The 27818-nt window shown below is 42.2% G+C and overlaps 1 protein-coding gene across 5 annotated transcripts in view; it reads left to right on the top strand.

Moving 5' to 3' along the window:
• Window positions 1-27818, top strand: part of CHD7 (chromodomain helicase DNA binding protein 7) — a 172789-nt gene that overhangs the window by 47997 nt on the left and 96974 nt on the right. For 4 of the 5 annotated variants that reach the window (XM_016162552.2, XM_016162548.2, XM_036232834.1 and 1 more), the window contains exon 2: window positions 9929-11752. In XM_016162552.2, coding sequence (XP_016018038.2) covers window positions 10103-11752 — 1650 coding nt within the window. In that variant the 5' untranslated portion in view covers window positions 9929-10102. The remainder of the gene's footprint in view (window positions 1-9928; window positions 11753-27818) is intronic. The other variant, XM_016162550.2, reaches the window with a different exon arrangement.

Below are 27818 nucleotides of genomic sequence, written 5' to 3'. Positions count from 1 at the left end.
TTATAACTACCTAAGTGAGATCCTTTTTCAGACTGAAGTATAAAGTTTACTCACAGGTGAGAATGATACCCTAACATCAGGAATCTGGTACACTCATGTAAAAAGTCGTCCGAATTAGAATCGGCTAGTCGAGTGACATTTAGGGGAAATCGTGAAGTGGGGCGTCACAGTCAGCTTTCAGTGCAGTAAAGTAATAAAAGAAGCGCTTACAGAATGCAGTGCAGTGCTTTTGAAACAGAGTTGGTTATGAATTAATTTACTTAGAATAGTATAAAAGATTTTTCATGAAGTTAGTTTTCCCTACAGTGCACAGCTCATTGGGGCGGGGAGCTCAGAAGTTGTCTGAGTGATGGAGAGAGGGTTGAGCTTTGCTGTGGGTTCAGGAAAATATAAAGTTACACATATAGGGTTTATGGGTACTACTTTTTTTTAAATCATATTCTAATATAATGAAGACATTTGATTTGGCTAAAAGATAAAGCAGGCTTAGCTATATGAAATTGATCATTTTGATTATCAATAGTTATTTTATTATTAGTTTTTGATAATAGTTTTGATTATGGTAGCACCATAGAACTTAAAGTTATAAGTGTAGGTATAGAAAAAAATGTTTCCCACTTTGTTATGTCAGAATGATTATGAAATAATACATGTGAAACCGTTTACCACGTGTTCTAGCCTTAATTTCATTTCCTTTGTCAAATACAGTTTATTTGCAATAGAAATTTAATACTGTAGTCACTGAATAAGTTACAATTATTTTCTTCCCTTTTTTTTTTCTGTAGACTTACCTTTATGAGACTGTGCAGTTTTCCTAAATACTTTCCTAATGCTCTTTCAAAGACGCCCTCAACCCTCCTTTACAGTTGTTTCACTTTTATCTTGCTTGCTTCCTGATGGAAATTTGAATTTGATAATTCCTGTGTGTTTCCCTTTTTCCTGAAACAGGGCACCTTAGAAAACTGTCAGAGGTTAGGTGCTCCCCCTGCCCTTGGTGTCCTATGACACGTTGCCTGTCTCTGGCTCAGGTTTACTCATGATGGATAAGGCTCCCGTCTCATCGCACGTGCTCTGCTCTAGCAGACAAAATAGATTATTTTCAGCTGTGGTGTTGCCAGAAGCTTTTTTCTTTCCTTTTAGGAAAAGAGGAGTGTTGATAGTGTGTATCAGAGAAGACTTTAACTACAGCCTTTCCCTGCATTTCAAACCAGACAAAATTGGGTACGGTTTTAAACTCTCCCTGGAATACAAAACAAAGTCCTCCTTTTGGCTTTACAGAACCTTTTAAAATGCAAAAGAATGTCAGAAATTGCTGGATCCGTTGATCAGTGACGACTGTAGTAAGCGTACAAAAATCACGGGTGGCCGCGACACTCCAGCCCCTCAGCAGGTTGCTCTTGCCCTGCCTGGGCGTCCTCCTGGGGTTTGGGGGACAGTGTTAGAGGTATTGGTGATCGCCAGCTGTCCCTGGACGGAGGGTGGCCCTGGAAGCTCCTTCCTTCCCTCCTCTGTCCTACTCTCTCTTTTTGTAGGTTTGACATCACTCAGGGTGTGTGTGTGTGTGTGTGTGTGTGTGTGTGTGTGTGTGTGTGTGTAGGGGGAGTCATTAGCTTGAAATAGGTCTAGATTGTGGGAAAATAGATTTTCAAATGGTGATTTTTAAAATTAGGCTCATAACATGTGGTGTCGTTTGCCTTTATAGACTAGTCAAGTTTTGTCGGTTTAAACTGTCCTTGGATATTTTACGATATTAAGTAAGATATACGAGTGATCACCAAATTTTGTAAAGTTTACATTACTTTCTGTTAGTCTGCACTATAAACATCTTTGCTAAGTGTGTCGAAATACATTTCTGAAATTTAATTTTTTCCTGTCCCAAATAAATTATACTAAAAAAATTTTATTTACTTATTTCTGGACTTGTTTTCATTTGCTTTCCCCTTATTAATAATAAAATTAATTAGGATAGCAGTAAAATCATGTGGGATAGATCCACACATATATAAGTGAATATTTTATTTACATATATATTTATGCCGTGTACACATATTTATTTAAATCTTTATCCTCATCTCTCTTCTGCCATGCCATGTTGAGTACCGTAAGTGTTACCACAATGCGCACTGGCCTTGTGCTGGGCCACCAAGGAGCGAATGGAAAGAAGCTCGCCCTGGATGTGTTTTCCTGGCATCTGGCGGGTCAAGCAGGTCAGCTCAGTGCTGGCCATCTTCTCAGTGGGTTTAGTCTCCGAAAGAGTTAATTTTGGGGAGTGATCTTTCAGTGTTGAATTTCAAGGTATAAAGTTTGTTCTCTAAAGGACATCGATTTCCAGGATTCTTGTATTTAGTGGCACAACTTAATGTATAAGACAATACGTGCCTTTTGACCAATTTCGAAAAAAGTGGTAACCTTACACTTAGTATAAACTGTTGGCTGAATGCTATTTCATTAGTTGCCTTGAAAGAGAACATATTAGCCCCACCACTCTTAAGCAGAAAAAAATTCACCTTTATCTGAAGGGTATTCAGAATATTCAGACTCCTCAAAGTTATGTAGAAATAACTGAAAGATTTCTGCAAGAAACCTGTGAAATACTGTGTTATGTAACATAGCATTAGATATTAATGTCAACTGCATTTTTTTTTTTTGTCTTGCAGAAATGATTGGCAAGCAGTTAGAGGCATCTTTAAAATTAAACCAGTTTTAGATATCCCCTCCTTGTAAACCATTACAGACGAAAACTTGTCGCTCAGGGTTATTCATAGTTCTTTGTATGTGGCCCGTGTTGTTTGTCAGTCACAGATGCCAAGACTACCTTTCCTTAAAGGGAAGGTGGCATATCTTTGTGTTACTTGATTTGTAATTTTTTGGGATAATTTATTTCTTGTTAATTATTTATTCTCACACTAATTGAGCAGTCGGAGCTGTAGCACAAGACAGACCCAGAGTATGAGAGCAGAACTCCCAAACTTTCACATGTGCAGGAATCACCAGGGACCCTTGTTCATAAAGTGCAGATTTTGGAGCAGGAGGTCTGGGGTGGGCCCCAGATTCTGCATCTCTCCCCAGCTCCTGGGGGTGCCAGTGGTCTCAGGGTCCCCTTCGCGTGGCAAGCCCCCGGCGTGCAGGGAGAAAGGCCCGTACATGCAACAACCGTGTGCTCGCTGTTGTAGCTCTTGCCCCTGGTGCCGTGGAAAGCCTAGGGAGGGCTTCAGGATCAGCCTGCAGAGGGGAGGGCTGAGGATCAGGAAGCTGTCCTGGATGAGTGGTAACGAAGGAATCGTGATAAAAAAGGCCAGACTGCACAACGAGGGGGTAAGGAAGCAGGTGTGGCGGCGAGGAAGGTGTGAGGAAGTGAACGGATCGCTGTTGGTCACTTCCAGTGGTCCGGCAGACCTAGCCTGGGTGGTTGTGAGTGTTTGGGGGAGGAGGGCAGAGGGAAGGGAGTTTGGCGATCTGATTACAAAGTGCTAGAGCATTTGGACTTGATCCTGAAAGCTATGGTAACTCCTTTAAGGATTTTAATCCCAGAGAGACATGGTGGATTTTGTGTTTTAGAAGATCTTTCAGTCAGCTTTGTGAATGTGCTGAGACCAGACTTGGGCGAACCAGTCAGCCTTTAATGTTTTGTCCTCACTAAACCATGAAGGGCTGACTTCATCAGAGAGGGTGGGCATCAAGAGGAGGAGGTAGACCTGTGAGATATTTAGGAGGCGAATTAGCAGGTTAGTGGATGAGTTGAATATGCAGGATATCTGAGGGGGTATTTATCAGAACAGCAAGGTGCACAGCACACGTCTGTTTTGTTCAACTCTGTCTATTCAGCGGCTGCTAAATGCTTCATACAAAGCATTCAGTAAATGTGTTTAAATGAATGAATGATGGGAAGGATTGAGGGTTATTTTTCATCTGTTAGCTGGGTTGAAGGGGTGGATGGAAATACCATTGGCTGCCATAGCGAATGCCGACGGAAAGCATAGAATTAATTTGTACATCACTGATTCCAAGCATGGTTTTCCATATATATAATATATATATATCTTCAATTACTGTCAGCAAAATTGGAGGTCACCTAATGGTACCAATGGAAGCCAACTAAAAATGTGATTCTTATTCCTTTTTTTTGTTTGTTTTTTTCCTATGGTGCTTGGACTAACAGAGCTTCTAAAGGACTTCACATCTTTTTTGTTCTTTCTACATTTTTCTTCCAATAAAATAGTAAATGAAAATACTAAGTCACTAAGAAAAAGAGTGGCCTTACTATAGCTATGTAAATTTTTAGTTGAAAAAACTGAGCTTGCAAATACTTTGTTAAAAGAGCATTGGTACATGGCAATTATAAGTGAAAAGAATTTTGAATTTCATCATTTTTAAGTACTTGAATTTTTGTATAGTTCAGAGTCATTCATAACATAATAAACTTATTTATTAAGAAATAGAGAGAGCTTTTAAGATCTTGCTCCCTGGCATATGTTAATATATGGAAAGATTACTATGCATCTCATCACAGGGGCAGGTATAGAACTTTGAAAGAATACCAGTCTCTGAGCAGGAGAAAATATTTTTCATCGAAGAGAATTGCTACTATACAATGCGGTCTTTGTCTCAAAATATTAACTCTGAGAACAAGTATATGGCAGAGTGTCCACAGAATTTTCTGCAGTGATGGAAACGTCCCATATATAAGCACAGTTGCCCCCAGTCACATGTGGCTTTTGAGCATGTGGAATGTGGCTCATGCAACTGAGCAACTGAATTTTAAGTTTTATTTAGTTTTAATTAATTTAAATAGCAACACGTGCCTAGTGGCTGGTGTGTGGGACAGCACAGGACATAGCAACCTGGCACCGCCAAAGCACACCAATGAGGAAGAAAGAGTGGTCCGGTTTGGGGGCACAGGGCATCATATGGTCCAGGAGGCAGATCTGGAGCTGACTCCTGGTGAGCTGATGTTGGCAACTTGGAGGCATTTCTTCATTCTTTATCTGGGTCATTGTCCCTTGGATCAATGCCTTCTCCCATGGCAACCATTGGCCTGGCTGGATTTTCCTTTTCTTTCCCAAGCGGCTGATGGGGGTCATTGGTGGGGATCACTGTCCACAGGCCTCATGATCTGGCTGAAAGATCTTTCTCTTTGAGTAGAAGCTCAGCAGCACTGAGCGCTTTATCTTCTGTGTGTTCATCTGTCGTCTCACGGATCCTTCCCCCTCCTGATAGGATTCGTAACCCTTGAAGATTGAGAGGTGTCCACATGGCTTGTGCTGAAGATGGTGAGGTATATTTTTCCAGCTGCTAGACACTCCCTTGGAAATGCCGATACATGATCCACCCAGTCCTAAACATCGTTGTCACAGGTGTGCCCTGTACCCCAGGTTCTTTTAAGGTGGAGGAGAGAAATTTAAAGAGAACAATATCAAATCAAGCTATAGAACACAAATAGTCTTCAGCATGTTCTTTTAACTTTACACTTGCTTACATGTTGGATGTTTATGAAAAAAGTGTCCTTTGAATGTCATTCTGCTTTTACACAGTTGCATAAAAAGTGGTTGAGCTATGTTGGAAACGTTTTGCACGTGACAGGGTTTTTGTATTCACCTGCTTCCTTGCTGGCTTTCCAGGTAACTGACACCACATTGAAACGTGGCTCTACGAGTGCCGTCCTGCTCTGGGGAGGGCACAGAAGTTATGCATGGTCTGTGTAAGTTTTGGGAGGTCAGAAATTCACTTCAAAATATTAACGTATATATTTTTACACAACTTATTTCTTTCATGTTGGTTTGATGCGCACCCTTTGCTTTCATTCCCCATTTTCTATGTGCTATTTACTTGTTTTTTTGGATCTGCCTATTTTTTATTCTGCTTATGTCCATCGAAATTAACCAGTAGCTCCAATGAGGTGCTAATATGTGCTTGCTTCCTAAAAGTTATAGATAGTATAAGTAAAATTTCTTTGAGAGGAAACACTCTTCTGTTTGCCGATCTCAGTAATTGTTTCAGTGACTTATCTCGGAGTAAAATGGATCCAGGTTGGGCCTTTAATATTTTGCCTTTCCTAATAAGCTGCCATCTCATCTACCCAGTTCTCTTTCATCTTTGGGACTTGTTCGCCATTAAAATATTTTGTAGAAGATGTGTACTCCTCTCAGCCTATAAAAGGGTCTTTGTCATCTGTTAAGGGAAGGGGAGCTTGGATTAGAAGGTGTCAGAGTGCCCGCCAGCTCTGAACTGTTCAGCCGGTGTCACAGCGTGTCTCCGCAGTGTTGGTGATTCCGCAGCTGAGCTGGCTCGCTGTGCCCACGCTGTACTCCAAACACGTGCACCTTATACACCTGCCAGTAGGGCACTGAGCGGAAACTTGAATTACAGTGTCTTCATTATATGTATCTGTACTGTTTACTGTATGACATTGCATGTAGTTAAAACACCTGACATCACAATATATAAGAAATATATTGTGAAATGGTATCTTAATTTTTATAACATAACCTCCAAATCTTAATTCTTGTTTTAGAGGTTCATCACTTGCAGTCGACTGTAAGCTCCATGAGGACAAGAGGACGTTTTGTTAGTTTTTATTCAGTGATGTATTTCCAGCAACTAGACCAGTGCAAGGATCACAGTAGGTCCTCAGTAAATATGCTTTGAATAAAAAAGGCGATTTGAGATTTAACTCGATTTTTATTTAAAGCCAAATCAAACATAAATACAACTTGAATATTTATTTATTACCCAAGTGATGGGAATTATTTGATCACTCTGAACACTTGCATTGATTTTTCTTTTTAATCGTCTATAACCGTGCAGTTCAGTATCATAGCCACTGCTTCCACGTGCACATTTTCGACTAGAAATGCAGTCAGTAGGAATTGAGATATGGCGTAGGTATGAAATGCATACTGGGTTTCAGAGACTCAGTATCAAAAATGTTAACTATCTCTTTTACTTTTAAATATTGATTATATGTTGTAGTGATAACGTTTTTCTTACATTGTGTTAAATATAAATTATTTAAATGAATTTTACTCTTTTTTGGGTTGCTTTTTAAATATGACTACTAGAAAATTTAAAATTACATATATGGTTCTGATTTGACAGCTTGTTGAACAGTGCTAATCTAGACAGAAATGTAGATATTAAAGGTAGAGAAGGGAGCAACCTTCAAAAAGGAGTTTTAATGAGTATCTTTGATAGAAACAAAATTATATGTTGCAGCTGTGACTTGGGAATGTGGGTATTCAAATGGTCTTGATCAAATTAAAAAAAAGACCAAAATAAATTAATTAGATTAGCTCAAATGAGAGATATGAAATCCAGCTACCAGATGGATTCCTAGCATAGTCGCCAGCCGAGTCGCGAGGTCAGAAAAGGGGCAGGAAGGCAGCGGTGGCTGTCTGAGCAAGTGCGGGCGGTCACTAATGACAGGCTGAAGCCGTAGTTGGAACGTCTCTTCCCGGAGCTCACCTGACTGTGGTCACAGTTGTGGTGGGCGATGATGTGTTTACTTGATGCCAGGTAATGCTGCTGTTTTTCATGCCACTGGGAGATGGATTCTCAGTGGGAGGGAGTAGGGAACTGGAAGCCCAAGAGTCAGGTAGGATTACTCTCGGGGAGTGCGCTGTTTTGTCCCTTCCCATGCCTTTAGGCAGCTTTTCCCCCCTTCTGCTCAGCCTTCAGCTGATAGAAGGTAAGTGCCACCTCTGTCGCTGCGTCTCTAGGCTGGCAGTGCCTCCGTCACCAGGCTCTGTGGACAGGCCATCCCTGTCTCTGGGCCCCTTTCCTCTGGAGCTGGCTGGAAACCCCATCAGTCAGTAACATTTTCTCCTGTGACACGTGGTACACCCTGGAGGATGAAGCTGTCATCCTGTAAACCAAGGCCATCCAGGACGTATAAGTAGACATTACCTTCCTTAAGCTAATTCGAAAGGTTATTTTGGTAAGCGGTTAGTCTGCACGGCTGGTTTAAGCTATTATCAAGTCCATTCTAGTGTTTATTTCCTTGAAAGCTAGAATGAGCCTTGAATTAATGAAGACTGACTGCTTAGGCTCTTTAGGAGTAAATTCAATTTATAAATATTTGTTTTATTTGGCACTGGAGATTTCTACTTCTTTCTTTGGATTTAAAAGTAGTTATGTAGTAAAGCACTGTATCTGTAAATAAAATGGCATTCGTGCTCATCTTATTCTCACCCATCTGACCTCTGTTTTTGGAGAAAGTAGATCAGAAAATTCATGGCAGTTAGTGGCGGAGTGAGGAGACCTTTGACTTTAGCTGACAGCTGTCACCTGCAAACTACAGACCTAAAGACCCCCTCAGGTGTTATGTCTGTAGTTCTGACAGCAAACAGGAATGTTGTTTACATTTTCTGTAAGCAGAATTCTCTCCATGTTCAGATATGTTAGAATAGGGCAGGTAGAAACTGAGCTTTTATCTGTCTCATCGGTAAGTTCTCAGCGGTGTTGGGTGGCCCATCGTTCACCCCCAAGCTCAAGGAGAAGCATGTCAGAATTTATGACTGAGCCTGTTTGTAACATCACTTTGGAAATTCTTCCACAAGACATTGTTTTTTCAAGTTGAGCAGTATCACACAATGCTTAATGTGCTTATGAAAGAGGGGAAAAATGAGTTAAATTCCAAAGATGTTTAAGATTTCAGACATTTTTCCTATGTGAATTAGTTCTTTATTAGGTTGTTGATTTAATTAGCATTCAACAAAAATACTTTCCTGTTTTGCTTGTTGAAACATTCTTTAAATCAGTTATTTCAATAGGACACGAAATCTGTTGGGAACTATTTGAATAAAATACAGAACATTAGATGGTGTATAATGTGTGCCCTGAACACAGGGTGCTGAAGGATGTACCTGCCCACATTTCCCCTACCTGCTCATGTCCCGTCTTATCCCAAAGGAGGTTAAGACTAGGGTGAGGCCTGCATGGATATTTTGAACATTATTCTGTTAAAATAATTTTCAATTTTGACCAGTTTTGGAGAAAGTTTTTTGTTTCTGTGATGAGAATAGTCATCGTCTAGAAACGACCCATCTAGCTGAAGCCTGTCTGAGCGGTCACATGGGCTCCTGGGCCATCACCAGAGCCCAGTGCCCACGGGTGAATAAAGAACCTGAGATTGGACTTGCCTCTGGGGCACTGCAGACTGGGTCTGTGGTGGGCCCGGAGCCACGAGCGCACTCAGGCCTCTTGGAGAATGAAAGCTTTTGTCCTTGGTCTTTCCGAATCTTGTCTATTCCTACCATTAAACATAATAAAATCATGAATTTATTATACTCTTTGCAAAGTTGCTTTCTAACATCATTATGGACTTTTTTTTTTTTCTTTCGACGCCCCTGTTGCTGTTACATAGTTGAGTATGGACTGTAAAGATCTAATTTGTACGAAATGACTGATTTTGGTATTTGTATAATCCTTTAGTCAATTTAACTAAGTTGAGCTTTTCACAGCCCCTGGTGCCGCGGCTGCTCATCTGATTACGCCGCTCAGGGGAATAGGTCGAGGGCGGGCCGTTGGTAACCAGAGCATTTCCAGGGCTTCGGTTCAGCAGATGGGCTGCTTGGCCATGTTCATGCATCTGCTCGCCTGCTGTGGCAGCTGCTGCTGCTCCATGTTGTGTTCTTTTGTTCTGTTCCATCCAAGAATGGAACGCTAGGAAGTGTAGTGAATGGATTAATTTAAGGTTAAGGTTAGTGTTTTGCTTGCTTTCTAAGTAACCGATCATAATAATGCTTCTGGGAGAAGCTAATGAGTTTCTCTTAAAGTGAACTAGATTTATAAAATACAGCTCAGCGAGGGGGCTAGATTAGTATTGTTGATGGCAACCAAATTCAAATGCGTAAAATACTGGCAGTTTTTGTCATTTGTCCCTAATTCTTTGTTTTCTCCCTTCTTCCTCCCCACCCCCACCCCCTTCTAGGACCTAGATCCAGACTTTGCCTGACACTGCAGGGTCCAAGAGAATTAGAGAAATGTGGAATGACATGAAGACGATTAGTTAAGGATTACAGGCTGTGAGGACGAGCACCTCAGCGAAGTGAAGCACAGACGAGCTCCTGAGCTGTCGTCTGGAGGAGCCGTGTGTCGGAAGAAGATGGCAGATCCAGGAATGATGAGTCTTTTTGGCGAGGATGGGAATATTTTCAGCGAAGGCCTCGAAGGCCTTGGAGAGTGTGGCTACCCTGAAAATCCGGTGAACCCCATGGGTCAGCAAATGCCGATAGACCAAGGCTTTGCGTCTCTGCAGCCAGCCCTTCACCATGCCTCCACTAGTCAGAATCAAACGAAGTTGACCCATTTCGATCACTATAATCAGTATGAACAGCAAAAGATGCATCTGATGGATCAGCCGAACAGGATGATGAGCAGCGCCCCTGGGAACGGACTGGCGTCTCCTCACTCGCAGTACCACACCCCCCCCGTTCCCCAGGTCCCGCACGGCGGCGGTGGCGGCGGCCAGATGGGAGTGTACCCTGGCATTCAGAATGAGAGGCACGGGCAGTCTTTTGTGGACAGTGGCTCCATGTGGGGCCCCCGGGCTGTCCAGGTGCCGGACCAGATCCGAGCCCCCTACCAGCAGCAGCAGCAGCCGCCAGCTCCGTCGGGGCCGCCGGCCCAGGGCCACCCTCAGCACATGCAGCAGATGGGCAGCTACATGGCACGTGGGGATTTTTCCATGCAGCAGCACGGCCAGCCACCGCAGCGGATGAGCCAGTTTTCCCAAGGTCAAGAGGGCCTCAGCCAGGGAAACCCCTTCATTGCCACCTCAGGCCCCGGCCACTTGTCCCACGTGCCCCCGCAGAGCCCCGGCATGGCCCCGTCCCTGCGCCACCCGGTGCAGCAGTTCCACCGCCATCCCCCTACTGCTCTCCACGGAGAATCCGTTGCCCACAGTCCCCGATTCTCCCCTAATCCTCCTCAGCAAGGGGCTGTTCGGCCGCAAACCCTTAACTTCAGTTCTCGGAGCCAGACAGCCCCCTCACCTACTATAAACAACTCAGGGCAGTATTCGCGATACCCTTACAGTAACCTAAATCAGGGATTAGTTAACAATACAGGGATGAATCAAAATTTAGGCCTTACAAATAATACTCCAATGAATCAGTCCGTACCCAGATACCCCAATGCTGTAGGATTCCCATCGAACAGTGGTCAAGGACTAATGCACCAGCAGCCCATCCACCCCAGTGGCTCAATTAACCAAATGAACACACAAACTATGCATCCTTCACAGCCTCAGGGAACTTACGCCTCTCCACCTCCCATGTCACCCATGAAAGCAATGAGTAACCCGGCGGGTACTCCTCCTCCGCAAGTCAGGCCCGGAAGTGCTGGGATACCAATGGAAGTCGGCAGTTACCCAAATGTGCCCCACCCTCAGCCATCTCACCAGCCCCCCGGCGCCATGGGAATTGGACAGAGGAATATGGGCCCCAGAAACATGCAGCAGTCTCGTCCGTTTATGGGCATGTCCTCAGCATCGAGGGAGTTGGCCGGGCACATGAGACCAAATGGTTGTCCTGGTGTTGGCCTTGCAGATCCACAAGCAATCCAGGACCGGCTGCTACCTGGCCAGCAGCATCCTGGCCAGCAGCCGCCTTTTCAGCAGCTGCCAACCTGCCCTCCGATGCAGCCCCACCCGGGCTTGCACCACCAGTCTTCACCCCCACACCCGCATCACCAGCCTTGGGCACAGCTCCACCCATCACCCCAGAACACCCCGCAGAAAGTGCCTGTGCCTCAGGTAAGGGAGCTCCGATCCTGCCTTGTCGTGTAAAGTGGAACTCGGTGAACTTGTCTAATAGACTTTGCCTTTGAACTTCATGAGAAGCGTTTTCATTATGAGATCCTTAATTTTTATCTTGTTAAACTGTCCCAGAATCCAATTTTTTACTATCACTCCCTTTATATACTCTCTTATTGGCTTATGCATTCATTCACTCGCTCAGAAAGTCTTGAATCCTCTTGTTCTAGGAATCGTGCCAGGCGCCGAGGATGTACAGCCGCGGTCCCCGCCTGCTCCGAGCTCCCCTGCCACTGCCGGCAGGGGCACGGGCACCGGGCTCCGAACAGTGCCTTTCCCTTTTCTTTCTTCTATTTCTATTTCTCTCTTCCTCTCTGTTTTAAAAATACTCCCAAACTGCAGTTTTATGTGTTCGTGGTAGTCCCTCCCGCCTCTTGTAGAAAATGATCACTCTTTTCCCCTTGGGAAGCTGCAAATTTGTGTGTGTGTGTGTGTGTGTGTGTGTGTGTGTGTGTGTGTAATATTTATTTTACCAACTGCTGAATGTTAGTGTGAGCTTAAATTGCAAACTGTAGAAAATCACAGTAAACAATAGTCCACAGGAAGTGCTTGATTTCTGAGGGACTTGAGTTCGCAGCACTGAAACTAGAGTCTTCCCCCTCACAGCCTGGGATTTTTTATTATCCTGCAGAATTTATAAGCAAACAGATGTAAGTTTCAAGCGTTAGTTTTCACAAAGACGTATTCCCCTTATAAATGTTGGTGTTTTTGCCCCAGGTCTAGGAAAAATAAATTAACCTCTGTATGTACAGATTATTTTGAGTGCTGTTCGAAAATATGTATTGATCTTCCACTGAGACTGAGTTTGGGGGGCACAGCAGGCGATTTTAGAGCTATGAGGTGCAGTGTTCTCAATGAACTTATCATCAGTTTGTGGAAACACGGCCAATAGGTAAAAACATAAAGCTTGGCAAAAGACGAAGCGTGCTTATGTGACAAGTGTCCAGAGAGAGGAACCACTTGTGGATGAGGGTACTTGGAATTTGGCTGGGACTTAGCCATAGAAAGTGCACCCAAGATACCAGGTTGAGGACGGTTGGGTAAAAGGGGCGCGGAAGTCGGGTGGACTGCAGGGCAGGGCCAGGGGGTGGAGGTCTTGTGTTCTGTTTTCAGGAATTTGGACCAGTTTTAAGGAATGGGGAGCCAGTAAAATTGATTAGGCAACAGTCCACAGGATAGCTCATTCCAAAAGTCTGGTCCAGACCTGTAAGGACAGTTTGGACCAGGGATCGGGGTGTGGGACCAGAAGGGATTGAAGTACTGAGAAAGTAAAAGGTTTTGGTCAAGAAACAAAGCTGTTTGGAACATCCCGGCTGGAGAGGCATTTGATCAGAAACTCAGAAGCTTCAGCTTTAGGGGGACTGGGGAAGTGGAAGTCAGGAAGGACTCCTGGGTGGGGGGACTTCAGGACACAGGACATGTAGGAGTTGTGGGGAAGCCACCCTCAGAGGTCGGGCATATTTGGAGACTCTCAGGAGGAGCTCTGAGGTTAGTGGGAGCCACCTGGGCCTCACCACCCAACCCTCTTCTCTGGGAGACTAACCTGCCACCCAGGGGAGAGGGCTTCCGGCCAGCGTCCTGAACAGGGGGAAGGGGTGGGTGAGAAAGGCTCCCCGACAGGATGCTGGGAGCAGAGGCCTCAGGGGAAACAAGGGCAAGTGAGTAAGTGGTGAAGATCACACCTAGCTAATTCGTTTTCCTTTATCTCAACTTCAAGGCGAAATGCCCCTCAGAATGGACTCAGAAGTGCTGTCTGCCCCTGAGGCTCCTGACCTGGGCGGCTTCTAGGGCAGAAATGAATGTGACTTCCTTTCCAGGAATTATGCTTTTCTTGGTCCTTGGAAAGTTGCGCACCAAGTAGTGCGTCTGTTCAGAGCGGTGCTTCTCAGACTTTCCTGTACCAGCATCTTCTCTGTCTTCACTGAGGGCAAGCACAGTTTGAGGGAGGTGCCCTGTGGTCATCATCTGATTCCTGGGTGCGAACTGTTGGTCGTCTTCAGCTTTCCCTACTTTTTTTTTTTTCCTCTTAAGGCGAGGCATCCCTTGGTTGACCTCACAGATTGCAAGGACCTTGTCAGCTTACAAGCCCTTATTTTTTTATTTCTATTTATTTTATTTTATTTTTATTTTTTTACACCTTTAGCACCTGGTCTTCCTAGGTGGTCTCCCATCCAAGTACTAACAGCTTTCCCTGCTTTTAAGAGTATAAATGTTTAATGAGTATTTCGGAGGACGAATAAGAGCGTGGCATTCTGGTCACCGAACACTGGAGGGGTCCATGTGTGCTGTGCCATAGCTAAGCACCAGGGGGACGCCAAGTGTGTTTGCCTTTTTTCTAGCTCTGACTTCTCCAGTGCACCATTATAGACAAACTTGGAACTGGATAAGGGATGTAAACAAGTACATTTGAGGTATTTTCATCATATAAGTTCAGTTGCATTTCTTTATTTTGCTTATGGCTTAATTTTACATCCTCTTCAGATTTTGAAGCACTCAGTTCTGAAAATAATACTAGGGAGGTATGAAGAAAGTCTTGGGAAGAGCACAGACTTTAAAGTCAAAAATGTATTTGAATCCCACCTCTACTACTTATCAGCGTGGTGGCCGTAGGCAACGTACTTAACCTCTCAGAATGTCAGATTCTTTATCAATTGGAGAAAACCAGTACCCATCCCAATGGCGTCGAGGTCAAGTGGGCTAATAAATTCCATGCCTGGTGCAATGTCCAAGCCGTGGTGTATCCACACACGTTAATTGTTGAGGTTTAGTTTCCGATCTCCTGCAATGCAGGCCTTGCCTTTATGTCATTTCACATGTAAATACAATGTAAAATTACTTTGATTTTTAAGGAACGGATTAAATATTATTAAATATAGCCTTAGTTATAAAATACTAAATTTGATTCATGCAGATATCACCCCCCTTTTAGCCTGCGGCACCAGGCATGATGAGGTTAATGACATGGGTTATTCAAAATGTGATCACAGAATCCAAAACCTCTAGGTCTCCCTGTGAACAACTCACATTTTACTCCAGCAAATCAATCTGTCCACTCATGTTTCGCTTCAGGGCTTCTAAAATTATTTTGCATTTCATATAACAGAATAGTGGTTCAGAACTGTGCTCGCTATAGAGGGAAACCACTAGATCAGGTTGAAATATTGATGCAATTTGCTAAAGTGTCGCATTCAGATAGGCTTGTTTACTTTACCTTGAGTTTTTTCACTTTTTAAAGATAGACATTTTTTAAATGTTTCATGGGTTCTGGACAGGTGTTTTATAAACTTTTATAACATTTAAGTCTGTTTAAAGATAAATTTAACTTTATATTGAAGAGTCAAAAAACAATAATGTTAGAACAAAGCTTGGCGTTCACCAGACCTAATGTTCATTGCAGTGTGTGGACATACTGTGCAATGGAAACTCTAGCCATCCGATTATTGATAAAATTTACAAGGAAAGAAAAAACCGTAGCTTACATTTCTTTTCAATAGCTGATAAAGACAGTGGTTCCCAAATCATTTCATCTCAGACCCCTTTATGCTCTTAAAAAATTATCAGGAACTCCAAAGATCTTTTTTTTTTAAATACAAGTCATATGTGTTGATATTTACTGTCTTAGAAATTTGAGGACAGATTGAAATAGTTATTCATTGATCATTTAAAAGTCAATTCATGTTAACATACATTTTTAAATGAAATATAATTCTTTTCCAAAACAAACAAAAAAATAATGGCATTGTTTTACATTTTCTCAAACATTGTTTCCTAACATCTGCTTCTGCATGTAGCCTGCTTCCAGTTCTTGAGCCTTTGGAAAAGTCCACTTACATTCGGAGAGGATGGGCGTGAAAGGCAAATAACAACTCACAGTTATGATGAAAATAGTTCTGACTTCACGGACTCCAGAGCCCCTAGCCCCACTCAGGCCCCCGAGTAGAAGGGAAGAGGGCAGGCTTTGAGGTCTGCAGCTTTTGAAGAGTAGCATCACCAACTGATTACTGACCCCATGACCTTGGGCAGGTTACTTAACCTCAGGGCCTTGATTGCATTATCTCTAAAATGAGGGTTGATGTGCCCTTTTGGTTAGAGGCAAGTGAGATTAGCAGTAATGTCTTTCAGTACTTAACATGGTGTCAGACTTGTAGTAGGGATCCAAGATGATACAGGATCATCAGTTCAGAACTGCTTGTTGCAAAGTTTAAAAAATGATCTCAAGCACTTATGTCAATGTTAACTGTTGTCAGAGACGTTTGACTCCATTTCCTTGGGGTCCTCAGGGAACAGTTCCCATAAATCGAGGCTCCCTATATACTACCCATTAGGAGAAATAGATCTTGTTGGGACCCGAGGAGGTGTTACAGGCCAGCATTTGCCAGAAGAAGCACACTGCAGGGAGAAGCACTGTTTGCCTTGGGAACAGCTCCTACTCCAGTCTTCGGTGGGCAGGCTTGGGGTCTGGGAGGGTGTCCTGGAGGAAGTGATGTCTTGGCTAATGTGCAGGATAGGTCAGAGCTGGGAGGAGGATGGGTAAAGGGGGAGGGAAAAGGGTCTAAGGCTTGGGAGATGTCCCTCAAAGTTATTGGAATGGAGGGGCTTGGGTGTGAGAGAGAAGTTGCGTGGTTCCCCCGCGGGACCTTGTCGGTCACGGTAAGAAGCTCGGATTGGGCCCCCTGTCCACGGGGTGCACTGGCGTGTTTTCGGTAGGAACGTGCTCTGCGGCCCCTCAGGAACGCAAGAGAGCAGAGAACAGAGCACTGATTAGTATACGGTGGACACAGGTGACAGCCTGTGTCATTTTGATTATTTGAAGAGCTTATCTAAGAAAGACCAAGTGGAAAGACGAAGTGGATTGTCCTTCAGGTTACTGGCAAATTTCTGAGTTTCCGAATAACTTAAACAGCACAAGTCTACACAGGTGTCTCAGTTCATGGACTACGCTCTTAGAATTTTTAGGATCTGCAACATTGTGTTCTCAGAATAAGTATATTTTGGATACATTTGTGTTCCTTTTATTAATTTGGTCCAGGAGAACAGAAGCCAAAAAAATTGTAGAGGACAACTGAGATTGAGGTGATGGGTAATAATTTATCTGTGCCCCAATTTTGCCCTAGGAGATTAAAAAAAAAAAGACCTAGAAGAGTCAGTCGTGTAACTTTTCCAGTTCTGACTTTCCATGACGTCTTATGAGTGTTTTTAAAAAAAATCACCTTTCTGGGAAAACCTTTTTCCTGATAATCTCAAGTAGAGTCAGTATTCTACTGAAATTCTCTCATTTCACCCAGTAAATACAGAATTCCAGACATGAGCAGAATAATTGGCAACTACTTAATAAATTTTATGGAAAAGGTGTTCATGCATCTCAAGCCTCAGTTATGTAAATTGTAAGTAGAGAAAAAGGTCTTTTTAGTGGAGAGTAGAGAGATCTCTGTGAATACTACTCTTGACATATACTTTCCCATCCCTACAGATGTCTGCTAGGAATGGGGAAAACAAAATCTCTCTAAAGAAAACCTAGCTGTGCCGTAGGTGGCATGCAGAGGCTGTTCTCAGCACGCACAGAACAGCACCCGTAGCAAGGGGAGCAGGCTGCCCCTCCAGAGCTCGCAGAGGGAAGTGGGTGGGATCACGGTTTCTTCCACGTGTTGGTGGCTTGCTGGTTTATTTGTTCATGACACCTTTGGTTAAAGCCAGCCAGCCATCCCTGATTGCTCTTGACTTTACTAGTCGATAGGATGCTCTCAGCACCCCATTATTTTTTCACCAAGTCTGTTAAGGTATTTTTCCTGGCCACCTCCATTTGTATACAGAGCAGCTTAATGAGCACCTGCCTGCATTTGCCTTCAACGTAGCTAGTTTATCCCCGAGGTCAGAGTTTCACTGGGTTAAAATGGAAAATACCACGTGTAGAGCTAAAGCAAAAGAAAACCACTCCATCTGCCCTTTTACTCCATGGTTTGAAAGCACGACATGAGCTGCATACTAAATGGTAGCCTTGCTTCTTAGTGGCTTTTATTTTGTAAAAGAGTATTGTTTTTATGTGACTCTCAAAAATATCGCGAGTAACAAGGAGTTAGTTTTTTTGGTTTACTTCCGAAGCCTGGGTATTTTCCATCTCCTAAGTGTCTCAAATAACCAGTGTGGCTTTTCTTAACTTTCGAGAAGCTGCTTTTCAGTACTGCATTTTGATCTCGTATCTTGGTCGCCTTCGTTTAACTACATTAAAGAGGTGTTTACTGAGTGCCTGTTATGTGCCAAGCGCTAGACTGAAGACAGAGACGGGCGATGTGGCAGGCAGCGTGGAGGTAGAGGCCTCGCCGGGGTGGGTGAGGACTTCGCTGGCTCGGTGTGATCTTCAGGCTGTCATTTCCTTTCATGCCCACTGTGTCGCAGACCGTTGTCGTCCAGGTCACATGTAATGGAAGTCGTAAATGCAAGCCACATGTATTATTTTAAATTTTCTAGTAGCCACGTGAAAAAAAAATGATGAAACTAATTTTAATAGTGTATTTAATCCAATATAGCCAAGACATTATTCTAACACATAATCAGTAAAGGATTTACTAATGAGGTGTTTCGCACGAGTACTGCGGAGCCCGGCAGTTTGGTTGAGCGGCTGTCAGGTGTCCGGCACCCCGTGCGGCTGGGCTGCCATGTTGAACAGCACAGTGCTAGACTCTTTCCATAGCAGTTGCTTTACATTCTTTTTGAAAACAAGTCTGAATAGAAATAAATTTATGCACATAAATGAATTTAAAATTGTTTAGTCTTATTATGACAGTCGATCTCTAAGACAGGTGGTAGCACCTTCATCGTAGGATTGGGAGGAGTAGCATTTTTAAAGGTATCTACAATACAAATAGTGTTGGAGGTGTGTGTGTGTGTGTGTCTGTGTGTGTGTCTGTGTGTTGTATCAGTATCAGTTCATGAAAAGATAGATAAGCGAAGTGAAATTCCAATTGTTTAGATTTCAAAGAATGCTATCCGAATGTTTTCTGTCTTGTAGGAAAAATAGTGAGGTTTTTTTTGAAAGGTGCATGACGATCATTTTCAAGATTTTAGTTCCAAGTGGTTTTTGGATACTTTTAGTAGTAATGTGGTTGTTATCTCCCCGTTTTCTCCCTCTCTACATGCCCCCTGACAAACGCCAAATCTCTCTTTGCCTCTCTGTCACTAATGTTTGTTTCTTTATGAAATTGTTTCTCCAAGGACAAGGGGAAAAGCCTTCATTTTTTACTGTTAGACATGTGACCCCTCCATTTTTTCCTTTCAGCTTTTTGTCTCTGCTGCCGCTGCTTCGTTTTATCCTTCAGAAAGGCGGTCCCTGGCACTGCAGAGCAGTAGTTGGCTGGGGAAGGGGAATTGGGAAATGGGTCAGGGAGAAAGCACTGCGAGACCTAACTAGGAGAATTTACCTTGTCATTAGTGAGGAGCAGAATTCTTCTGACCTGCTTCACAGTTCGTCCACCTGCTCTTGTCTGCCTTCTGTGTTTAGTGTAATTCTAAATAATTCTGTACCATAGAGTTCAGGAGAATTCTTAGACCTTAACACTAACCGTGTGAGAATAGAAGCAGTTGTTTTAAGCTGTGTGCAAGAGGTGTTGATCTCGAGAGCCTTTTTGGTTTGTTTGTTTATTGGCTTTGGCCATGGGCACAAAGAGTGAGAGGATATTGAAGAAATGCAAGTAGTGATGTTGGGAATGTTTCGTTTCTCCAGAGGCACTGGAATGTGTGCCCTTCCTGCCTTTCCCTGGGCTGGCCGGAGCAGTCTGCAGCCTTGGCTCAAGAACCCCGCCCTCTCACATCTGGTGGGCAGTGAGGTCCCTGCCTCTTACTCGGAGATTAGGAGCATCGCAGGTGGACTTCCCTGCTAGTGAAAGGCAAAGACTTTTAGATCGTCCTTTTTTCTGAAACTTTTTTTTTGAAATTATATTTCCGAATGTGCTTTTTGTTGAAGGCACTATGTATAGACTTAAAGTTCTAATTGAATCTAGAAATATTTGAAATTAAAGTTCAGTTTTTAGATCATGCTTCTTGATGAACTCTTATAGCCTGAACATTTTCTTTAAAAAAGAATCATAAAATTGTGGGATTATTCAGAGTTATGTTGTGTTTGTTTTCGCTGTTAATGTAAGAAACACCTTAAAACGTCAGTCTGTGTGACAAGGTGACTAAACTTTAACCACTGTGGGGCTGACAGAAATGGACAGTGGGGACCAACAGAAAATTTACTTAATCCTGACATTTTAATGTTGCTCATCGTTCTCTGTAGCTACGGCTGTAAATCTACTGATGATCTGTAAGTAACCGGGGGCAGGAGCGGAGCTGGGGTCATAACCAAGGAGGAGGTGCCGCCATTGCTCTAAACTGGCCCATTACTCAGCTACCCCCAGTTCTGGCCGCTCTGGTCCTGCAGACATTTTCACAAAAGAGAGCTGTTGAAACGCATGGAGGCAGAGCTTGGATTAAAGGAGAGAAATGAGAATTCTTTAGGGAAAAAGTTTGATGAAGTATTACTTCATTTTTGTCAGCTATTCTCTGCATGTTTTCTTTTTTCTCTTTAACTATAGTCACCCAAACGAGGGGGACAAACTGAGCACACTTGTCCTCCACCCTGGGGACACATGCAGGAGCAGTTTTTGTGCTCAGTGTCTTACAGAACTTACTTCTGGTTCAACCAGGGATCCTTCTCACTTTGAAACAGTGGTGGAAGATTTAGCATAAGGAAGGAAATATTTCAGTGTGATTAATCTCACAACTTTAGTTTTTGCAAGAAAGTTAAAAACCAATAAGCTAGGGTATCATTGGTAAAGGAAAAAAAAAAAAAGACAGTAAGAGACTAGTCATTCACGGAACAGAATTAAACCAAATCGTAAGATCGATTTAAATTATTTCCTGCAATGAAGACTTGAATGGAAATCCTTTCAACCCCATGCCATGTTAGCTGCTAGAATCATAATTCATATTAAATATAAACTTAATTCCAAGAATAAATAAATAGGAAGAGGTGTCAGCTTACTTGTTTCATTTAGTGTTCCCCTTGCCAGTTTTTAAGTGCCTCCCACCTCTGCTATCCTGTCAGGCGGGCCACACAGTGGGCGGTTGGCCAGGGCCCTACCTGTCACAGCTGGCAGGCAAGTTTCCACGGAGACAGGGCAGAGTGGTGTTGATGAGGCCATGGGCTTCACAGGCACAGGAACAGCATTCGAAGCTCTTTCCAATTTCTGTTAAGTCAAAACATTGGATACTTAACTTTCCTGAGCATAATAATTTCTGAGGATAATAATTGTGCCAGTTGCACCAGGATTATTATGAGAATTAAATGAGATAATGGCTGTAAAGATTTTAGCACAGTCTGCGGCATGCAGTAACTCTCCAGTGAGTGTTAAGTATTTTATCATAACTTCTGTTAATGTTGAAACGAGTTCCTGGGATTCCCTCCCCTTCTACGCTTTCACCTTGAAGTAGAAAATTTCCTTATTTTATAAAACAGATTATATAGCAATGCCTTCAAAATCAATTTATCAGATTCTCTATAAGGCAAACAAAAATTTATATTCTTATAGGGAGGGAGCTCAAAAGTTGCTGTCACACTACCGTATTTTTAATAGACTCTCTAGGAGACGGGATACAACATATAAAATATCCCCTTCTTTCTCAGTGTCTAATTTCTTCCCAGTTCCAAACAAGGCGAAGATCATTTAGTTTTCAGAAACGTCTAGCGGCAGAGGTTACGTGTGTTATGTGGCAAGGAGTGTTTGCTAGCATTCCCTCGGCGCTGAGGAGGTTAACCCACCGACCGTGTATGCCTATATATAGTACGTTTTTACTTTGTTAAATATAAATTTGAAGTTACAGCTTTTAACCACAAATTCCGTGATTGACTTCACCCTGTTGTTTTTACCAGCATCTTCCTGTATTTTTGTGGTGTGTTCCCACACACCTTCAGACAATATTATAATTTTGTTTAATAAGGGGATTCCTCTTGAGTAGCACTAGCAGTAGTTTTGAACTTGGTTGGTCTGTGAGGGCCACACCACTTATGATCTTTTAAGTGTTTCTTTACCCTAATCTATTTTTTTTCTTTAAAAAGTAACTTCATATAGTTTTAAGTGAGACAGTCACAAAAGAAGATAAAAAAGATTGTTGAAGTTTGATTTAGTAGCTAAAATTTTAAAAAATTGGCAAGGAAAGTGATTTACATTTTTGAGTATGTATGGTTTACAATTTTGGAAACAATTTTTATGCAACTCGTAACACTGTTGCTACTTTTTAAAGTGCACTATTTACAGCTCTCAAATTTGAGAGCTGGAAGAGACTTGCATTAGAATGGGTCTGGAGCACAGTTTTTGTTCAAGAAACATCACAGTTATATCTTTGCTCCAGTATCAGGGAAAAGACCCTTTTGCTATCATCCTCAAACTTTATACACTACAGCTTTCTCCTTTTTATGAAAATATTTATTAAAGAAAAATGAGATTGAAAAAGTAAACAGAAAACGTATTAGCTATTACCTAATGTCCATCAGGTATAATGTGCTTACTGAGTAATAGATATGGTGTTTATTTATATACTTTATTGAACTTTAATCTATGTGCAATCTGTGTATAAAATGAAATGCTCCTTTCGTATCATGGATATACTATAGAGTGGTTGCAATCCAGGACTGTAACATTCTTTCATTTAATTAAGGTTTAGGGATTAAAAAACCCTTATAAATATACTTAACCTGTGTACTGAAGTTTGCCAGAACGTATGTAGTGTTTTCCAAGTTATTTTTTTAAAGAGAGCTTGCAGTGTTCTTTGATATCACACTAATGTATTTGTAGAAAATATATAACCTAGTGCTGTCTGTGAACTTTTCTGTAATGACGAGACTATTCTATATTCGATGTCCAATATGGCAGCCACTAGCCACCTGTGGCTTTTGAGCATCTGAAATGAGGCTAGTGATACTGAGTAACTGAAGTTTTAATTTATTTTAATTAATCTAAATTAAATAGCCACATGTGGTGTGTGACATATATTGGACAGCTCAGGTATAACCAAACTAGGCAAATTATTTAAATCACCAGAAAATAGGACATAGAACACAATTAGAACTGGAAAAGAGGGGTTTTTTTGGTCATTGTTGCCTGTGTGGCCAGTGTTAGCTTTGTGTTTCTACTTTTATTCTGTCTCACCTCTTACCAGATGGCCTTAAAACCACCGATACCCTGTATCTTTTGGCCCTGCTAGATAGTGTTTGAATATAGTGATCCATACATGGTAACACTGACACAATTCACTTTGTTATTTTTGGAATAAATCTTTGCTGTATAGTAGCCAATTTGTTGCTAAACACAGCGAACTATTTTAAGTAATATGAATAGTGTCTTGTTTTGAAGTATACGTGATATTTTAGAAAGTCATTGTTTAATTTTTTCTCTCAAAGAAGTCCCAGTCACAGATGCTTCATATAAAGCATTTGTTATTGTTTTGCGTCATAAGTTAAAGACCATCACAGTTGATAATTTTTTTTTCTTGATAAAGATTTCTCACAATTTGATATTCAGTCCTCATTCCTGAAAGAAAAAAATTCAAAATATTTTCTCAAGTGCAGTGGCTGACAGCTATCTCTCTCGTTTGTTGGTCTCTCAAGTTACACTTTCTGTATTTCCAGGTCAGTGTGTGTATCTGTGTGGGTCTCTTTTGATCATCAGAAGGTGCTAGTGTCTTTATTTGGCACTGAAGACAAGCAGAGAAATGTTAGTTGTCCCAAGATGTTACTTTAGGGTGAATTAGTCCTATATTAAGGTTGATATTTTGCCCCCAAATTTTATAATATATGATTAGTGTCAGAGGATAAATGAACTTAATAGAAATTTAGGTTATAGTCTTTAATTGTTATTTTTTCCAAGAAGGATTTGAGACAGCCTGACAAAAGGCGTGCATGTGTGTGTGTGAAATAGAACTCAGAAATCAGGTCCTATAGTGGAGGGGCAAGGGATTATGCTAATTAGGACCTCGGTTGCTTGGACTGAGCACAGAATTATATTGTGAGCTTCCTGGAGAGTGTGCAAAGGGAAACATGTTAAGATATATGATTATCAGAAAGAAGGAAATACATACATACATATGTGTGTATCTGTAATATATATACATATATGTGTATGTGTATGTATGTATTTGACAAATAATTTGACAAATTATTTAGCTTGTGATTGCCATATGTAGCTAATTAAGTTAAATTGGTTAAAATTTAACATATCTTTCTGATGATATGTATCTATGAAATACACACACTCACACCTATAGTATTTTCTCCTTCAGAGATGCTTTTTTCTTGGCATCAAATTTTAAAAGAAATCTTGTGTAGCATATTTTATATGTCAGAGGTATTAACTCAACATCAGAAATACTTTTCTTGACAAGAAAAGACTTACGACAGGTGTAAAAATAGGCGCCCCCCTCCCCCCAACATGATAGTTCCTTCTGTGCCCCTTAGTGATACGTTTGAGTGTGTAACATTCAGGACTTAAGATGCCTGAGGCAAATGGGTTGCATATCTTAGGCAATCTCCCTTTGATTTTGGGATTATTAATTAGGTGATGGGTAGGACCCGATAGATGATAATTTGACAAATTATTTAGTTCATCAAGAGTTTAAATTATTGTGACTATGTTCAGCATCACTGAATTGTTCACTTTAAAATGGTTAATTTTCTTATGTGAATCTCATCTCAATAAGATAAGGGAGTCTAAAGTACTAATTCTGTCTTACTGGTGAAGAGCAGAGCCCTGTTCTCTGAAAACTGGGTAAGAGGGTTGTAGGGTGAATGTTCTATTTTAACAGTTCCTAACGTGCGTTTTCACCTGGATGGTGATCTCTCACTTCCTGCTGGTACTTGGGCCCATCAACATGATTCGAAGTAAATCTAGGATTTCTCCTGGTGGGAAAAAAAAATCAGCTCTTTATTAGATAGTCGATAAAGATTTCAGGATAGCTCTGTCCAGTGGAATTTTCTGGGATGATGGACGTATTCTCTGCACTGTCCATTATGGTAGCCTGGAGCCCCTCATGGTTGTGAAGCATATCTTTTTGAAATGATTTAATTTTTCACTTTGAATAAATGTATTAAAATGGCCGTCATCTCACTAAACAGGCATTGTCCCCTGGTCCCACCCTTGTTGATATTTTTTACGGAAACGCTTTGCTGCCAAAAGACTGCTCCGTTTCACTGGCTCTCAGCACAATGCTCTACAGTGAGATCCGGAATGAGCAGGAGGCATTTTGGTAAGAAGAAGCAATTGTGGGGAAGGAGAAGCTGCGGAAGGCTGATTAGTCTTAGGAGAGAGAGCCCGCGACCATCAGGAAACCGGGAAATGACCCTAACTTTCCCGCCCCTTGGGAGCTCGAGTGTCTCCGTGGCTTTGCTCATCTTGGGCCGAAGACCACTAGAGCGGCCAGTCCTGACTCTGGCATTGGTCTTCAGTGGCTCCCGCACTCCAGATCACCTGGATGTTACCTGAACAGGCTCTGAAGCTGCTGCCTTGGGCCTCATGGTCCATGCTGTGGAGAAGCTCGCTGGGGACTCTGATGTGCCTTGGAGGCCGAGAAAGGCCGCTTCAGAGTACAGCGCAGAGAGTTTTGCCCTGAAAAAACTCCAGAGCCCGTTTCACGATCCGTTGTTCTTCTGTGCAGAAAGTGTTTAGTAATTTTTTAAAGGCTGTTGAGTAGTGTAGCCTGGTAGCACATCTCCTAACATGGATCAGTAGGAACTACACCCAGGTGACTGAACACGTTGATTTACTGTATAGATTTATTTAGTACTGACTCATTAACCTGTAGAGATTAGATACCAAAGGACAGTGTTGGGTCTGATAGAATGTGTTTTGAATGATTCTCTTCTGACATTTAGATGCAGGATTATTCTAGCTAAGAAAATAAGATATGACTACAAGGAAGATAATGTATCTTGAAAATAACAAATAGCTATTTTCCAACAAGAAATGTAGAGAGAAGACTGGGGTTGCTTTATATTTTGGCTGACGTGTCGTGGAAGACAGCCAGAGCAGGTATCTGCTGAGTGCAGGCTTTTTTAATGCGTTGTTTTAGTTGAAGTATATGAAGTTACTCTGTTCTCACACGTAAACATAGTTGAAAAAAAGATGAGGCTATTCGTACTTTTTAAAATTATGGATATTCTTTAATACTACACCAAAACTCAACAAGTGAATCCGAAGCTATATCAATTAAATTTTTATACACTGTTACATTCTAGTATTTTGAATAGCTCTCTTTTAACCATGCATGATTTTGTAACATACAAAGATCATTTAGAAAATATTAGTTCAGTGAATTACACCAATCTTCCAAATATTGATTAGCTTGTTTTAGTATACAGTATTAAAAATCACATTTGTTAATATCTATCATCTTATCAGAAGTCTCTGGAGATTGGGAAGTTGCTAGGTTCATTGTTGTGATTGGTTTTCAAAATTCTGAATTTTGTTTGAAAGCTCATATTTTAGCACTGGGAATAAATGCTGTCAGTTACTTTCCTTGAAGTGACAAGTTCACTTTGTTCATGTCAAGAGAATTACTGGCAGGTCACCCGAATCTGAATAACCATAATTTGTCTTTCAGTCATTCTTTCAAGTAAAAAACGGTGTTCTGTGAAGTGGCCATTTTGACTCACAACTCAACACGGTGGCACGTGTGCCTTTCCTGGCGAAAGCCTTGGTGCTCCAGTGTGTGGCGTTAAACGCCGGGCGAGCGCTCCCATTCCCCCCACCGAAGGTTGAAAAGAGAAGTGCGCCCCGAGATCAAGAACAAGCAAAATAGTTTCTACGGTTTCTTCAAGGACAGTCTTAAACGGACTGACTTCTTCCCCCTTAGTGTGAGTTTGTGGCCGTGATTTAATGAGTACTGTTCGCAGCTTGCCGGCACTGTGTTGGCCCCATGAACACCGTGGAAAAGGCAAAGCATGTCTTGGTATATCATGAAAAAGTTTTGATTTTGTGGAAAGAGTCTTGAAGACTCACAGGAGTCCACGGTCCACACTTTAAGTACAGGTGGGTTTAAGAAAAATTCCAAATAACTTTTCTTTATAAAATTTCCCAAGCCACGTCTTGAGCTAGAATGAGCCTAGTGCATGGATGGACCTATTTTCGCCATTGAGGGGCCCAAGGTTTCTGAAGCTGTCTGCTTCATCCCCGCCACCCGCGTTTTTTTTTTTTTTTTTTTTTTTTTTTTACAGCTTTAGTGAGAGGACGTTTACAGTAAACACTCATTTTAAGTTGGAGCCCGGTGCTGGGTCATTGGAAGCGTTTCTGTTGCTGCGCCGAGATGAGCCTTCCTCAGCCATGCCAGCACCCTGCCACCCCGCCACCCCTTTTTACTCAGTGTCTGTGGTGTGGAGGGAAAGATTCGTCCAGTGAAAATTTGGTGTTACAAGAGCTTGTTTTAGCTAGCGCGTGAAGAAATGGGGGTGTTGAGAAAGGAGGATGGCTGGGTCTCAGTGGGGTCTTCGGTTTCTTCGTCCATCCGTCCGTCTGTCCATCCATCCATCTATCCATCCATCAGGTGTTAAGTGCCTGCCTCTTCCGTGATAACTACTGAGAATGTGAAAATGACTGATTCCTTTTCCTGGCCTCTGGAGAGCTCAGTTCTGTCTAGCCCCAAGTGTCTGGATCGCCATGTAGTCAATGTTGGGAAAATGTGAGCACCAGGTTGAGTTACGGTGCGAGGATAAACCGCTCAGTTTGGGGTAGACAAGGCTTCTCAGAGGTTCCCAGCTCTGGAAATTGGGAATAAATCTATACCTGGCATTGATTAGGTCCTTTGGGACTGACTCAGTCGTAGCCGATGAACGAAGACAGGGGACCCTGTTTTGGATGTTGAGGTCCATGGGAGCCCAGTTTCGTCATCAGACCTGTTTGGTGATGATACAGGAAGAACAGAAGGCATTGATTTTCCTGAGGCTCGTTTCACCCAGGGCTTCCGTCGGGCTTCCCTATACTCT

The sequence above is a fragment of the Rousettus aegyptiacus genome, unplaced genomic scaffold, assembly GCF_014176215.1.
Source record: "Rousettus aegyptiacus isolate mRouAeg1 unplaced genomic scaffold, mRouAeg1.p scaffold_m13_p_15, whole genome shotgun sequence".
Classification (NCBI taxonomy): Eukaryota; Metazoa; Chordata; class Mammalia; order Chiroptera; family Pteropodidae; genus Rousettus; species Rousettus aegyptiacus.
Note: the sequence above shows the minus strand (reverse complement) of the source record. Positions and strands in the feature narration are given on the sequence as shown.